Genomic DNA, 15,547 nt, shown 5'->3' with positions numbered 1-15,547 from the left:
GACATGTCAACAGCCGATGGGAAGTTTATAATTTAGTGTGTCTGTGTGTGTATGTGGGGGGGGAATTTGAACACAGATCTCCCACTTTGTTGTCCAACGCTGTGACCACACAACCATGACACCATGGTTCTTGCATTTCGCTCTTTGTTGCACATCTTGAGCTCAGACTGTTTACTGTTTCTATTTTACTTCTATTTTTACAATTCAGTACACCTTTTTCCTGTTTTCATGCTTGATCTGTGTTCAGTTTTGATGCATCTTACCACCAAAGCTGAGAGGGGTGTGATGGAGAGTTTCCCTTGTCAGCAACATCAGTCATCTTTTGACTATAATACAGAAGGTGATTGCGATGCAGCAGTAAGAAACTTCAGTTTCATCATATCAAGACTGCCAATAGAATGATTATGTGAACCACATCTCTATGGTTGCTATACATAACAGGCACTTACGTACTATTGATTTCAGTGTACCTGGCCACATGTCTGAAACACAGTGAAAGAAGTGTGGGAAGAAACATGTCAGGAAGGCCACCAGTACTATAATATGCAATCTGTTCCCTTAGGAGATTGTGGTTCACAGATTAGACATGCAGCAACTAACACCTATGTGAATGTAGAATGCCTTTCAATAAAGGAAACTACCCCAGAAAGGCTACATATGAGAGACTCATCAACTTAGTTCAGTTGCTTAATATAAGAATACAGTTTACATCACATCTACTTTTTACATGAGTGGTATGGTGGTCAGCAATTTATGTGCTGTCCTTGCATCATAAAATGCAAACCACAAAATATTCACTGACGTTTTACGAATCTGTAGCTTACACATCAGATTATCATCTACTATGTGCTATATATGTATTAAGAAAAATCTTTGTATTCATTAGATGTGCTAGAATGTAATTTAGTACTGACTCTGTGGTACAGACAGCAAAAATAAATGAAAATATAAGGGTCTTTTGCACCAAAAAAGTCTCCACAAGCATGATTCATATAACATTTCATATTTCTCAAGCAACCTAACACCATCCAAGCTCTCATAGAAGTGTCACCAATATCACAGATTTATACAAAGAGATGTTCTGTAGCTAATATGCCTCTAAAAAGCTGCATCTTATTAAATTCATGCCATACATTTACTTCTTATTGTTCACTCTGTGTAATATAATCAGTTTAATACCTCCAATATTATTTTTAACAATATTTCTACAACAACATTCCTGTATTAATGTGTAATTTCATTTTCTCATAAAATGGAACTAGCATACACTTTCAAAGGTAGCAAGTTGGAATCCAGTTCATCTGTTCCATTTTCTGCTTCCAAGAATAACTACCATTTTTCGTTCTTTTATTCTACATCTAATGTAGTTGCACACATATAAGTAATCTTTAAAGGAATACATAAAATCACTATTTATGTAAAGTCTCTGTTACACTTATATTTCAACTGTTTATATTTACCTTCCTGATTACAATAATTTAAGTGATCTTAATGGAAGCCTGAGTAATTAAAAATTACAGCTAATTGAAGTTACGATATCGTAATACAACTGCAGAACAGTGTGAGCCAAGAAGCAGCAGAGGAAGTATTGTTACCAGTCATTCAAAAGCAGACATTTACAACTTTCCAAGAACATATTTATAATTACCTGAAATTAAGTACCTTACAAAATAACTGACATAAAACGTATGAACCCTCAAGATCCCAATTGCCTGTTTACTAGGACTGCAAGATTCTGAATTTTAACAATATAATTTTACTGCTGCATTTTTTTCTGACTCAGACAATACCTCTCACTAATTAATTCAGTTGGTAATTAAGATTTTGACTGATTTACAATCATATAATATTTATTTCAAGAGGGATATTATACTCATCAGACGGGTATTCCAGATGTGAATTAATAACGTGAAATATTTTTCATAAATCAAACAAATCCATGCAAAGTAATAAAAACTAACCTAACTGAATTTCAAAGCATAATGCCCCCCCCCCCCCCCCCCCAGGATTCACATCATATACTTATATACTTATGCCTATGAAAGTGTGTGGCTAGTAAGGAAATGCTAAACATATATGGAGTTCAAAGTCTGTGACCAACCAGTACATCGACAACATCTATACGTCAGATCATGTTACAATCTGTGTCTTGCCAGCAGCTGGATAACACCTCTTTTTCAGTTAAAGAGAAATTCTGCACTCCCCGTATACACTGCTCAAAATAATTAGGGGAACACATGTGTCAGTATCTGTCATGTTAAATCTATTTTGATACAGGCAGCAACTGTGGTCTCACTGAATGGCTTGGGATCTTCACTTTCACTGAAGGCAACAATTAAAATTATTCACCATCTAGTGGTTGTGTTACACATTACAGTGTCCAGTGACCCTTCAGAAGGAAGTGTGTACCAGTGTCACAGCGTTTTCTAGTGAGGTACACAAATGGCAGTTGTGGACATGGTATTCGACCAAGCACATGCAATGTGACATTTTAATGCAGTACAATCTGCAAGGGCAGTTCTGTTTGATCCAAAAAGAATGGACTTTCAGTCATTTTACTGCAGAAGCCAATGCCTCTCCACATGTAATCCATATGTTGTGGACGCAGTACAGAGAGACAGGTCAGTGCACAAGGGGAATTGGACAAGGTCGCCAAAGCATTAAAACCCCATATGAAGACCAATATCTGACCATCTCAGCATTTCAGTGTCATACAGATACCGCAACAGAATAGCATGAGGATTTCAGAAGAGCCACTGGAGTCACTGTATCCGATCAGACTATAATGAACAAGTTATGCAAATGAACCTTATGTCCTAGAAGTCCTGTTTGAGCACACGTTTGACACAAAAACATCTTGCAGCTCACCCACAATTCTGCCATTCTCATGTCAACAGTCAACTTCATCACTGGCAAACGTGCTATTCACAGATGAGTCCAGATATTCTCTGACACAAGACAATGGCCATGTTCATATGTGGGGACCAATGGTGAGTAGTGCCTGCCAAATGCTGTCCAGAAAATTGACAGATTTCCAAGGTTCTGTGATGTTGTGGGGAGGTTTCAGTATTGACAGCCATTTGGATCTTGTCACTGTCCACAGTTGCCTTACTGCCAGGCAGCACATCAAACAGATCCTGGTGGATTATGTGGTGACTGCTGCATATGGTGGTGACCCTGAATTCTTTCTAATGTCAGGGCCTATGTGGCAGGTGTTCGCAGGATTGTGTTCTGAAGTAATGGAATGGCTGGCTGTGAGTCTCAACCTAAACCTCATTATGCATATGTGGGGACACGCATGACAGACGTGTTCACCATCATCCTGACAGAAGTGTTCACCATTGTCCCCAGACTCTCCAGGAACTCTCGTGGACTCTCATTGCAGAATGGAAATGGATGCCACAAGGTGACCTCCACAGGCTTATACAGAGAATGGCACATAGGTGTCAGACAGTGATAAATGCTCACCTAGAGCATACACTTTACTGTATTGTCTGAAAATCCAATGAAAAACACCCAGGATGATGGGATAAATGACTGTTTCCACTTTGTTTTTGACACCTGTCAGACATATCAGTTCTTTTTACAGAAATTATTGAGGATCTAGTGATGTTCTGTTGCGTATTTAATCTGTGAAAGATAACATTACAATTTGGTAACATACCCAGTCCTCAATTAGTGCTCAGTGGAGTATGGCAGATGCCCAACATCATGTTCCCTTAATTCTTCTGAACAGTGTGATACGCACAATACATATGTCTGCAAGGAATATGAAACGAGTAATATTTGGAGTCTTAACAATCTTAGCCAAGCTAGTTTATGCCACTGTGAATTTAACAAAGTTTGTGAGTGTGTTTAATGATTGGGTGATTCTTCTTCCATATGTATTTACAAAGGAAGAGATGTGCATCCCTTTACCTATAGAAACTATAAATTGTAAACTTGGAACTGGCTATTGACTACATTATGGTGCAAATAAAGTGGAAGGAAACCCTATTAAAATTCATTTCTTATGTGGTCTACATCATTTAGCACTATCCTTAACAGCATCTGTTTCCATGATTCTTTTTTTTTTCTTTTTTTTTATATATATATAAATACAGGAAGATACGAGACTTCAACTTTCATCAAAACTGAGTGCAACATCAAACTACAGGTAAATGGACCATAACAACTTCAGTTATTATCTGGTAAATTATGTTTCTATCTGTCATTGAGTCAGTGGCAAATTATGTCTGCAGTTACACTGTAATAACCATTTCAAAATTTATTTCTTTTAAATCTTAAGATACTTTCAGAATAAACAGTCAAGTGATTGTAAATTACTATTACATAACTTCTGCTACAAAAATTTCCTTAAGAAACTGTTCCCTGTAACAATAACATACGAAATACTATAAAATATGCATTGCAACAGCAACATCTTGATTAAAAATACTGAAAATCAGGACATGGGAAAAACTAGACAGTTATAACAAATAACTAGACAGTTATAACAAATGTGTGATTCATTAGTAACTATCTGGACTTACGGCAACGATCAATACTTTGTAGAATAGCCTGATCAAGACCAAGAACCTGTTCTGGCCCAACAACAAATTCTTTTGTATCAGCATCCCGAACAGTAGTTGGAACTGTTGCATCCATAGCATCCACTACTATATCTTCTTCACCTGTCTGTCCCCCAACACCACTGCAGTCTAGACCTGCATTCATGCCATCCAGTTCACTTCCACCAAAACCACCTGACAAAGGTTCCAGGGCCTCTTTCGCTCCCCGTCTCTGTCAAAATGGAATAAAAACAACAAAATCAACATATTCCCCTAAGAAATATGAATTTTTAAGTAAGAACTGAAAAATTTAGTGAAAACTGCCACATGTTTTAGTAGTAGTATAAATATTGTAAGGCTCTATCAGTGTAGGGGAGAAGTAAATATTGAAAGTGCAAGTACTAAATTATACAATATGTTGAACATTAAAAAGAAAGAAATAATTCTACACACACAGCAGTTCATCTAAATGTACATCGCCATAAATACTCCGCAAGTCACAGTAGAGTGTGTGGTGGAGAGCACCCTGTACCGCTACTAGTCATTTCCTTTCCTGTTCCTCTCGCAGATAGAGTGACGGAGTTATGTCAGAACACTACTTATTAAACTGAAACTTGCTCTTTTTCACAAGATAAGTACACACATATGTACTCTTTCCTATTACAAGCACAGTGCCAATTTTCTTGTTCAATAAAAGACAAAAATAGCAAATTATATGACTGCTATTTCTGACAGCAATGCACCAACTATTTGCTACTTTGATATAAAATTATTCATGCATTCTTATACTTCCAGCTATTCTGCTCAATATTCTTATTCGCTCAGCACTCATCCTGCATGTATCATTCTAATAAAAGTGAGCATGCAACCCTAACAACTGTTCTGCACTCTGGCTGCCACTCAAAGATTAGATTAAGGCAAGGGTATCACTGTAAGGCAAAGATACCTTAAATTTTCCCACCACCTTCTTTTTAAAATTTGGCAAAAAATTTGAAAAATTACAAAAACAAGAATAGGCAAAACTTAAAGTTAATGGAATTAGAATTGCATAACTAGTACCATAAACTAGCTTACTTTGTAAGTGTTTCACATTAGTATGGTCACAGATTATTCATTAATTGCTTACTACTAACATAACCCTTACACAGATATATACATACCGCTGCTGACCAAACTTATTTTACGCAAGTGATTCAGTATACTCTGATTTTTAAACGTAACAAATAGAAAAAAAACATAAAATAAGATTAACCATCAAAACATACAATTAGAAATGAGATGTCAATCACTTAACAATTCAGCTAAACAACATCCATGTCATTAGTCACCTTATGTCTTTAGTTTGAATCCATCAGCTGAAAGAAAACAGTATGTAAATTGGCAAACCAAACATCACATGAAAGACACTTTTCCTCACATTTGCACTATACACATAAGCACAGTTAATTAGTGGGTATGATGATAGGCCACTTGTGGTTCAGCATGGAAGGGTACTTTATGTGCTCATGCTATAGTACACATGGCCCTGTTTGTAAACTTTAGCTGTTGGCTTGGCATGCACAGCTGTAGGTTGTAGGTCAATGCTCCTGCTCTGGCACCAGCAGCCAGTGGTAAGCCCTGTGCGTGCACAGACTCATACCCACTGAACCCAAAGACGGCAGCTGTGTTGGTAAAGTTCCGTGCCTTTGCAGTGTTGACATGTAGACTTGGCTCAGCTCGCTGCTTGATGGGATGAGGTATTCCACCCCCCCACCCCCACCCCCCCGAATCTTCGTAAGCTATTACTCATAGTTACATAGGCTACTGCTGTCAGTTTAGGACATGTTGTAAACTCAATGCTTAACAAATACCACCTAAGTGTCCACTTGCAGATAATATTTTGAATACCGCGAAGTCATTTACACTCGTAAAGTTTTTTTATGAACAGAATTCTATTCCACTTGTTACTATAGCATAAAAAGGCTTCAGTCTGCTGCTGTAAAACAATTCTATGTTTTCTCCTGGGGCACAACTGTGATGTCGATGTTTTCAAAATAGTTTCTAGTTCTCCATCTCATTTGATTTTCCCTTTCACCCTCTCTTCCCTCTCCTTTCTTTGCCACACATTTCTTCTGCTCACTTTCCTTTTATTGTATTTTGGTCTGCTCTCTTCAGTTTTTGTGTTATAGGAGCCTGAGATGGATGACAACAAAAATAAACATAAACTGCACTCACCCCATTGCATGTTGACACTGCAAGTTGTGGCTGCAGACAAGGTTCCTGGTACAGCCTGAGATGTTGATCCCATACATGACACCGAAATCAAGAGACCTGTCGTGGATAACCTTTACAGAGGCAGGGTTGAATTGAGACTGTGGGTTGTTGTCAGGAACATGATTTATAGTGGCTCAGAGAAGCTTCATTATTAGTCATACATTTTATTGAGGAAAGCAACACTCTGTTGTGGTAATGTCCCCCTGGGTGTGTGCCGAGGTCAGAAGGTCAACTGCAGCTGAAGCGAGCCCCAAGGTGGCCCACTGGCTGGAAAGCAATGCATCTGCATCTGTCAGAACAATCGTCTGGTAAATTCCACACTCGCCTGCACCCTTGTAGTGCTGAAAAATAGTGGTGGTGCTACAGTATGGTTCTCAATGATATTATGGGTAATTTTTTCTTCTTCAATGGTGCTTTCTTCCTCTTCTAGATACTGTTCAAACTGCTGTATTTTACCTGATCCATTTGTGCCCGCTTTCCACAGTCTTCTGCTATTGTAGCACAGTAAATCATTGTAAATGCCTTGGTATCTTCTGTAGTCTTCTTCTCTTTGCTCACTTCTGTCCTTCTGAATCTTCATCCATTGTCATCAAAATTAAAGTCCAGTTGATGTCCACTCATCTGGTCAGCTTTCAATACACCATCAACACACAAATTTGCCACAACTTAAGTCTCCAATTTATACAATTCTTCCTCTATTTCATTACACTATGATCCACTGCTTACATATTGCTTTTTTCCTTTTGCTTAATCTACCTGACCTAAATTTGTATTCACACAGACTTATTCATTATGTATTCAACCGTTTCCAGTTTGTTTGTTTTTCATACCCCCATGTCCACTTATGGCATTTCTACTTAATGTTCAGTTTCTAAATTTTCCAATTTTGCTACATACCTACTGCAGCCTGCATCCTTCTGAATCTGCTTAGTGTATTCATCTCTTGGTCTCTCTCTACGATTTTTACCCTCCACGCTGCCCTCCAATGCTAAATTTGTGATCCCTTGATGCCTCAGAACATGTCCTACCAACTGGTCCCTTCTTCTTGTCAAGTTGTATCACAAACTCCTCTTCTCACCAATTTATTCAATACCTCCTCATTATTTATGTGATCTACCCATCTAATCTTCAGCGTTCTTCTGTAGCACCACATTTCGAAAGCTTCTATTCTCTTCTTATCCAAACTATTTATCATCCATGCTTCACTTCCATACATGGCTACACTCCATACAAACACTTTCAGAAACGACTTCGTGACACTTAAATCTATACTCGATGTTAACAAATTTCTCTTCTTCATAAACGCTTTCATTGCCATTGCCAGTATACATTTTATATCCTCTCTACTTTGGCCATCAGCAGTTATTTTGCTCCCCAAATAGCAAAACTCCTTTACTACTTTAAATGTCTCATTTCCTAATCTAATTCCCTCAGCATCACCCAACTTAATTCGACTACATTCCATTATCATAGTTTTGATTCTGTTGATGTTCATCTTAAATTCTCCTATCAAGACACTGCCCATTCCGTTCAACTGCTATTCCAAGTCCTTTGCTGTCTCTTCCAGAATTACAAAGTCATCGGCGAACCTCAAAGTTTTTATTTCTTCTCCATGGATTTTAATACCTACTCCGAATTTTTCTTTTGTTTCCTTTACTGCTTGCTCAATATACAGATTGAATAACATCGAGGAGAGGCTACAAACCTGTCTCACTCCCTTCCCAACCACCACTTCCCTTTCATGCCCCTCAACTCTTATAACCGCCAACTGGTTTCTGTACAAATTGTAAATAGCCTTTCGCTCCATGTATTTTACCCCTGCCGCCTTTAGAATTTGAAAGAGAGTATTCCAGTCAACACTGTCAAAAGCTTTCTCTAAGTCTACAAATGCTAGAAATGTAGGATTGCCTTTCCTTAATCTTTCTTCTAAGATAAGTCTCAGAGCCAGTATTGCCTCACGTGTTCCAATATTTCTACGGAATCCAAACTGATCTTCTCCGAGGTCGGCTTCTACCAGTTTTTCCATTTGTCTGTAAAGAATTCGAGTTAGTATTTTGTAGCTGTGACTTATTAAACTGATAGTTCGGTAATTTTCACATCTGTCAACACCTGCTTTCTTTGGGATTGGAATTATATTCTTCTTGAAGTCTGAGGGTATTTCACCTGTCTCATACATCTTGCTCACAAGATGGTAGAGTTTTGTCAGGACTGGCTCTCCTAAGGCCGTTAGTAGTTCTAATGGAATGTTGTTTACTCCCGGGGCCTTGTTTCGACTCAGGCCTTTCAGTGTTCTGTCAAACTCTTCAAGCAGTATCATATCTCCCATTTCATCTTCATCTACATCCTCTTCCATTTCTATAATATTGTCCTCATGTACATTGCCCTTGTATAGACCCTCTATATACTCTTTCCACCTTTCTGCTTAGAACTGGGTTTCCATCTGAGCTCTTGATATTCATACAAGCGGTTCTCTTTCCTCCAAAGGTCTCTTTAATTTTCCTGTAGGCAGTATCTATCTTACCCCTAGTGAGATAAACCTCTACATCCTTACATTTGTCCTCTAGCCATCCCTGCTCATTTTTGGGTTGTCGATCTCATTTTGGCGACGTCTGTATTCCTTTTTGCATGCTTCATTTACTGCATTTTTATATTTTCTCCTTTCATCAATTAAATTCAATATTTCTTCTGTTACCCAAGGATTTCTACTACCCTCGTCTTTTTACCTACTTGATCCTCTGCTGCCTTCACTACTTCATCCCTCAGAGCTACCCATTTGTCTTCTACTGTAACTCTTTCCCTCATTCGTGACAATTGTTCCCTTATGTTCTCCCTAAAACTCTGTACAACCCCTGGTTTAGTCAGTTTATCCATGTCCCATCTCCTTAAATTCTCACCTTTTTGCAGTTTCTTCAGTTTTAATCTACAGTTTATAACCAATAGATTGTGGTCACAGTCCACATCTGCCCTTGGAAATGTCTTACAATTTAATACCTGGTTCCTAAATCTCTGTCTTACCGTTATATAACCTATATGATACCTTCTAGTATCTCCAGGATTCTTCCATGAGTACAACCTTCTTTTCTGATTCTGGAACCAAGTGTTAGCTATGATTAAGTTACGCTCTGTGCAAAACTCTACCAGGCGGCTTCCTCTTTCATTTCTTAGCCCCAATCCATATTCACCTACTATGTTTCCTTCTCTCCCTTTTCCTACTCTCGAATTCCAGACACCCATGACTATTAAATTTTCATCTCCCTTCACTACCTGAATAATTTCTTTTATCTCATCATACATTTCTTCAATTTCTTTGTCATCTGCAGAGATAGTTGGCATATAACCTTGAACTACTGTAGTAGGTGTGGGCTTCGTGTCTATCTTGGCCACAATAATGCGTTCACTATGCTGTTTGTAGTAGCTTACCCGCACTCCTATTTTTGTATTCATTATTATACCTACTCCTGCATTACTCCTATATGATTTTGTATTTATAACCCTGTATTCACCTGACCAAAAGTCTTGTTACTCCTGCCACCTAACTTCACTAATTCCCACTATATCTAACTTTAACCTAGCCATTTCCCTTTTTAAATTTTCTAACCTACCTGCCCGATTAAGGGATCTGACATTCCACAATCCAATCCGTAGAATGCCAGTTTTCTTTCTCCTGATAACGATGTCCGCCTGAGTATTCCCTGCTCGGAGATCCGAATGGGGGACTATTTTACCTCCGGAATATTTTACCCAAGAGGACGCCATCATCATTTAACCATACAGTAAAGCAACATGCCTTCAGGAAAAATTACGGCTGTAGTTTCCCCTTGCTTTCAGTCGTTTGCAGTACCAGCACAGCAAGGCCGTTTTGGTTAGTGTTACAAGGCCAGCTCAGTCAATCATCCAGACTGTTGCCCCTGCAACTACTGAAAAGGCTGCTACCCCTCTTCAGGAACCACATGTTTGTCTGGCCTCTCAACAGATACCCCTCCATTGTGGTTGCACCTACGATACGGCCGTTTGTATCGCTGAGGCACGCAAGCCTCCCCACCAAGCGCAAGGTCCATGGTTCTAACACAGCTCACTCTAGATAATCACATGCTATTCCATACACCAAAAGTACAACTCTGTCACTCAACAGCTCTGCTGTGTCAATTCTTGGCCAAAACACAATTTTGTTTCTTGCAAATTAACATTTCATTATCTTCCACTGCTATTGTCATGTGCTTTGGAATATCCTGCAACTCTGGAGGCTGTTCCCTTGTGTTATTGTCTACATCTACATCCATACTCCGCAAGCCACCTGATGGTGTGTGGCGGAGGGTACCCTGAATACCTCTATCGGTTCTCCCTTCTATTCCAGTCTCGTATTGTTCGTGGAAAGAAGGATTGTCGGTATGCTTCTGTGTGGGCTCTAATCTCTCTGATTTTATCCTCATGGTCTCTTCGCAAGATATATGTAGGAAGGAGCAATATACTGCTTGACTCTTCGGTGAAGGTATGTTCTCGAAACTTTAACAAAAGCCCGTACCGAACCACTGAGCATCTCTCCTGCAGAGTCTTCCACTGGAGTTTATCTGTCATCTCCGTAATGCTTTCGCGATTACTAAATGATCCTGTAACGAAGCGCGCTGTTCTCCGTTGGACCTTCTCTATCTCTTCTATCAACCCTATCTGGTACGGATCCCACACTGCTGAGCAGTATTCAAGCAGTGGGCGAACAAGCGTACTGTAACGTACTTCCTTTGTTTTCGGATTGCATTTCCTTAGGATTCTTCCAATGAATCTCAGTCTGGCATCTGCTTTACCGACGATCAACTTTATATGATCATTCCATTTTAAATCACTCCTAATGCGTACTCCCCGATAATTTATGGAATTAACTGCTTCCAGTTGCTGACCTGCTATTTTGTAGCTAAATGATAAAGCATCTATCTTTCTATGTATTCGCAGCACATTGAGATTGAATTGCCATTCCCTGCACCATGCGTCAATTCGCTGCAGATCCTCCTGCATTTCAGTACAATTTTCCATTGTTACAACCTCTCGATACACCACAGCATCATCTGCAAAAAGCCTCAGTGAACTTCCGATGTCATCCACAAGGTCATTTATGTATATTGTGAATAGCAACGGTCCTATGACACTCCCCTGCGGCACACCTGAAATCGCTCTTACTTCAGAAGACTTCTCTCCATTGAGAAGGACATGCTGCGTTCTGTTATCTAGGAACTCTTCAATCCAATCACACAATTGGTCTGATAGTCCATATGCTCTTACTTTGTTCATTAAATGACTTTGGGGAACTGTATCGAACGACTTGCGGAAGTCAAGAAACACGGCATCTACCTGTGAACCCGTGTCTATGGCCCTCTGTGTCTCGTGGACGAATAGCGCGAGCTGGGTTTCACACGACTGTCTTTTTCAAAACCCATGCTGATTCCTACAGAGTAGATTTCTAGTCATAATACGTGTTCCAAAATTCTACAACTGATCGATGTTAGAGATATAGGTCTATAGTTCTGCACATCTGTTCGACGTCCCTTCTTGAAAACGGGGATGACCTGTGCCCTTTTCCAATCCTTTGGAACGCTACGCTCTTCTAGGGACCTACGGTACACCACTGGAAGAAGGGGGGCAAGTTCCTTCGCGTACTCTGTGTAAAATCGAACTGGTATCCCATCAGGTCCAGCGGCCTTTCCTCTTTTGAGCGATTTTAATTGTTTCTCTATCCCTCTGTTGTCTATTTCGATATCTACCATTTTTTCATCTGTGTGACAATCTAGAGAAGGAACTACAGTGCAGTCTTTCTCTGTGAAACAGCTTTGGAAAAAGACATTTAGTATTTCGGCCTTTAGTCTGTCATCCTCTGTTTCAGTACCATTTTGGTCACAGAGTGTCTGGACATTTTGTTTTGATCCACCTACCGCTTTGACATAAGACCAAAATTTCTTAGGATTTTCTGCCAAGTCAGTACATAGAACTTTACTTTCGAATTCATTGAACGCCTCTCGCATAGCCCTCCTCACACTACATTTTGCTTCGCGTAATTTTTGTTTGTCTGCAAGGCTTTGGCTATGTTTATGTTTGCTGTGAAGTTCCCTTTGCTTCCGCAACAGTTTTCTAACTCGGTTGATGTACCATGGTGGCTCTTTTCCATCTCTTACTATCTTGCTTGGCACATACTCATGTAACGCATATTGTACGATGGTTTTGAACTTGGTCCACTGATCCTCAACACTATCTGTACTTGAGACAAAACTTTTATGTTGAGCTGTCAGGTACTCTGTAATCTGCTTTTTGTCACTTTTGCTAAACAGAATAATCTTCCTACCTTTTTTAATATTTCTATTTACGGATGAAATCATCGATGCAGTAACCGCTTTATGATCGCTGATTCCCTGTTCTGAGTTAACTGTTTCAAATAGTTCGGGTCTGTTTGTCACCAGAAGGTCTAATATGTTATCGCCATGAGTCAGTTCTCTGTTTAACTGCTCAAGGTAGTTTTCAGATAAAGCACTTTAAAAAATTTCACTGGATTCTTTGTCCCTGCCACCCGTTATGAACCTTTGAGTCTCCCAGTCTATATCCGGCAAATTAAAATCTCCACCCAGAACTATAACATGGTGGGGAAATCTACTCGAAATATTTTCCAAATTATCCTTCAAGTGCTCGGCCACAATAGCTGCTGAGCCAGGGGGCCTATAGAGACACCCAATTACCATGTCTGAGCCTGCTTTAACCGTGACCTTCACCCAAATTATTTCACATTTTGGATCTCCGTCAATTTCCTTCGATACTATTGCACTTCTTATCGCTATAAACACGCCTTCCCCTTCAATGTCCAGACTGTCTCTGTGGTATACATTCCAATCTGAGTTTAGGATTTCATTACTGTTTACGTCTGGTTTCAGCCAACTTTCTGTCCCTAGTACTATATGGGCGTTGTGACCGTTTATTAATGAGAGCAGTTCTGGGACCTTTCTATAGACGCTCCTGCAGTTTACTATTAGCACATTAGTATTGTTATTCCCTCTTGCATTTTGCCTACTCCTACCTTGCTGCATCTCAGGAGGCGTCTTGTCAGGCCTAGGGAGGGAATTCTCTAACCTAAGAAACCCCCATGTGCACTCCACACCTACTCCACTACCTTGTAGCCGCTTCCGGCGTGTAGTGCACGCCTGACCTATTCAGGGGGACCCTACATTTCTCCACCCGATAGCGGAGGTCGAGAAATTTGCACCCCAGATCTCCGCAGAATCGTCTGAGCCACTGGTTTAAACCTTCCACTCGGCTCCAAACCAGAGGACTGCGATCGGTTCTGGGAACGATACTACAAATAGTTAGCTCTGATTCCACGCTGCGAGCGAGGCTTTCCGCCTTCACCAATTCCACCAACCGCCTGTACGAACTGAGGATGACCTCTGAATCCAGACGGCAGGAGTCATTGGTGCCGACATGAGCAACAATTTGCAGTCGGGTGCACCCAGTGCTCTCTATCGCCGCCGGCAGGGCCTCCTCCACATCTTGGATGAGACCCCCTGGCAAGCAGACAGAGTGAACACTGGCCTTCTTCCCCGACCTTTTCGCTATTTCCCTAAAGGGCTCCATCACTCGCCTGACATTGGAGCTCCCAATAACTAATAAACCCCTCCCCCCGTAGTTCCTTCTAGCATATCACTTTTGGGAAGCATATTTCATTTGTTCGATTCACTGTTCAAAAATTCCGCTCTGGCTGTGTGGTCCACTTTCTGTAGACACATGCCTCCGGTTCTTTCGTGATCACTATTTTACTTTTAATATTGTCCTCAATTTAGCCTCTACCAAGTATTTCTTCACTGAAGATTGTCCTGACATGGTAGTTACATGTAAGGTTGGTTGGTTGATTTGGGGAAGGGACCAGGATGGGGGAGTAGTAAATAATGAATAATCAAATATAAAATCATACAATATGTCTCTCTTCAAAAAGAAATACGTAATTCTTCACACACAACAGTTATACCAAAACACTATTTATTGTACTGAAACTGACTCTTTTCCACAATATAAGTCAACATGTATGCATTCTTTCCTAATACATGCGCCATAGTTATTCTCTTGTTAAACATCAGACAATAACAGCAAATTCTACGGCTACTAGTCCTGAAAGCCACGTGCCAACTAACTCTGATCATAGTGTCACCAACATGCACACGTGCTTTCTGTTAGTCTGCTTAAAACTGAACCAATTTGGCACTCAGCCTACTTTTCATCATTCGCATACATGTAACACTTTACTACACATGGAGCCCTCTGTGGCACTCTGGCCATCACTCAGTTTAGCTACCCAAATGTTAAGCAGGTAAACATACCACGGTAATGCAAGGACACTTTATAGTGTATTTGGTAGAAGACTGATTTCATTAGCAGCGATGCATGCTGTGCTACACAAGGCAATGAATGGCTGTCTCATAAAATTCCTGGGGCTGTGATGTTAACCAGTTGTTCTACACGTACAGCTGGACATCATCGTCATCCGAGGTGAATCGTTTGCCCCTATGCTGACGTTCTTCTTTGACCAAGATGGCCCACTTCTGATGCACTTCCTGCAGTACGGGACAACAGTGAATGTCCAGCATTACTCACAAACCTTGACCACCCATCACCAAGCAATCAAATCAAAACAACCAGGCAATCTCACCCATGGGGTCATTCTGCTCCATGCCAATACAAAGTCTCATATGGCCAACACAGTCGCAGCACTCCTGCAGAAA

At 40.2% G+C, this 15,547-nt stretch overlaps 1 protein-coding gene across 2 annotated transcripts in view; it reads right to left on the bottom strand.

Moving 5' to 3' along the window:
- LOC126191297 (actin-related protein 8) overlaps positions 1-15,547 on the bottom strand; it is a 175,359-nt gene that overhangs the window by 40,964 nt on the left and 118,848 nt on the right. For both annotated transcript variants that reach the window (XM_049932123.1, XM_049932124.1), the window contains exon 10: positions 4,533-4,782. In XM_049932123.1, coding sequence (XP_049788080.1) covers positions 4,533-4,782 — 250 coding nt within the window. The remainder of the gene's footprint in view (positions 1-4,532; positions 4,783-15,547) is intronic.

This window comes from Schistocerca cancellata, chromosome 6 (assembly GCF_023864275.1).
Source record: "Schistocerca cancellata isolate TAMUIC-IGC-003103 chromosome 6, iqSchCanc2.1, whole genome shotgun sequence".
Lineage (NCBI taxonomy): Eukaryota > Metazoa > Arthropoda > Insecta > Orthoptera > Acrididae > Schistocerca > Schistocerca cancellata.
Note: the sequence above shows the minus strand (reverse complement) of the source record. Positions and strands in the feature narration are given on the sequence as shown.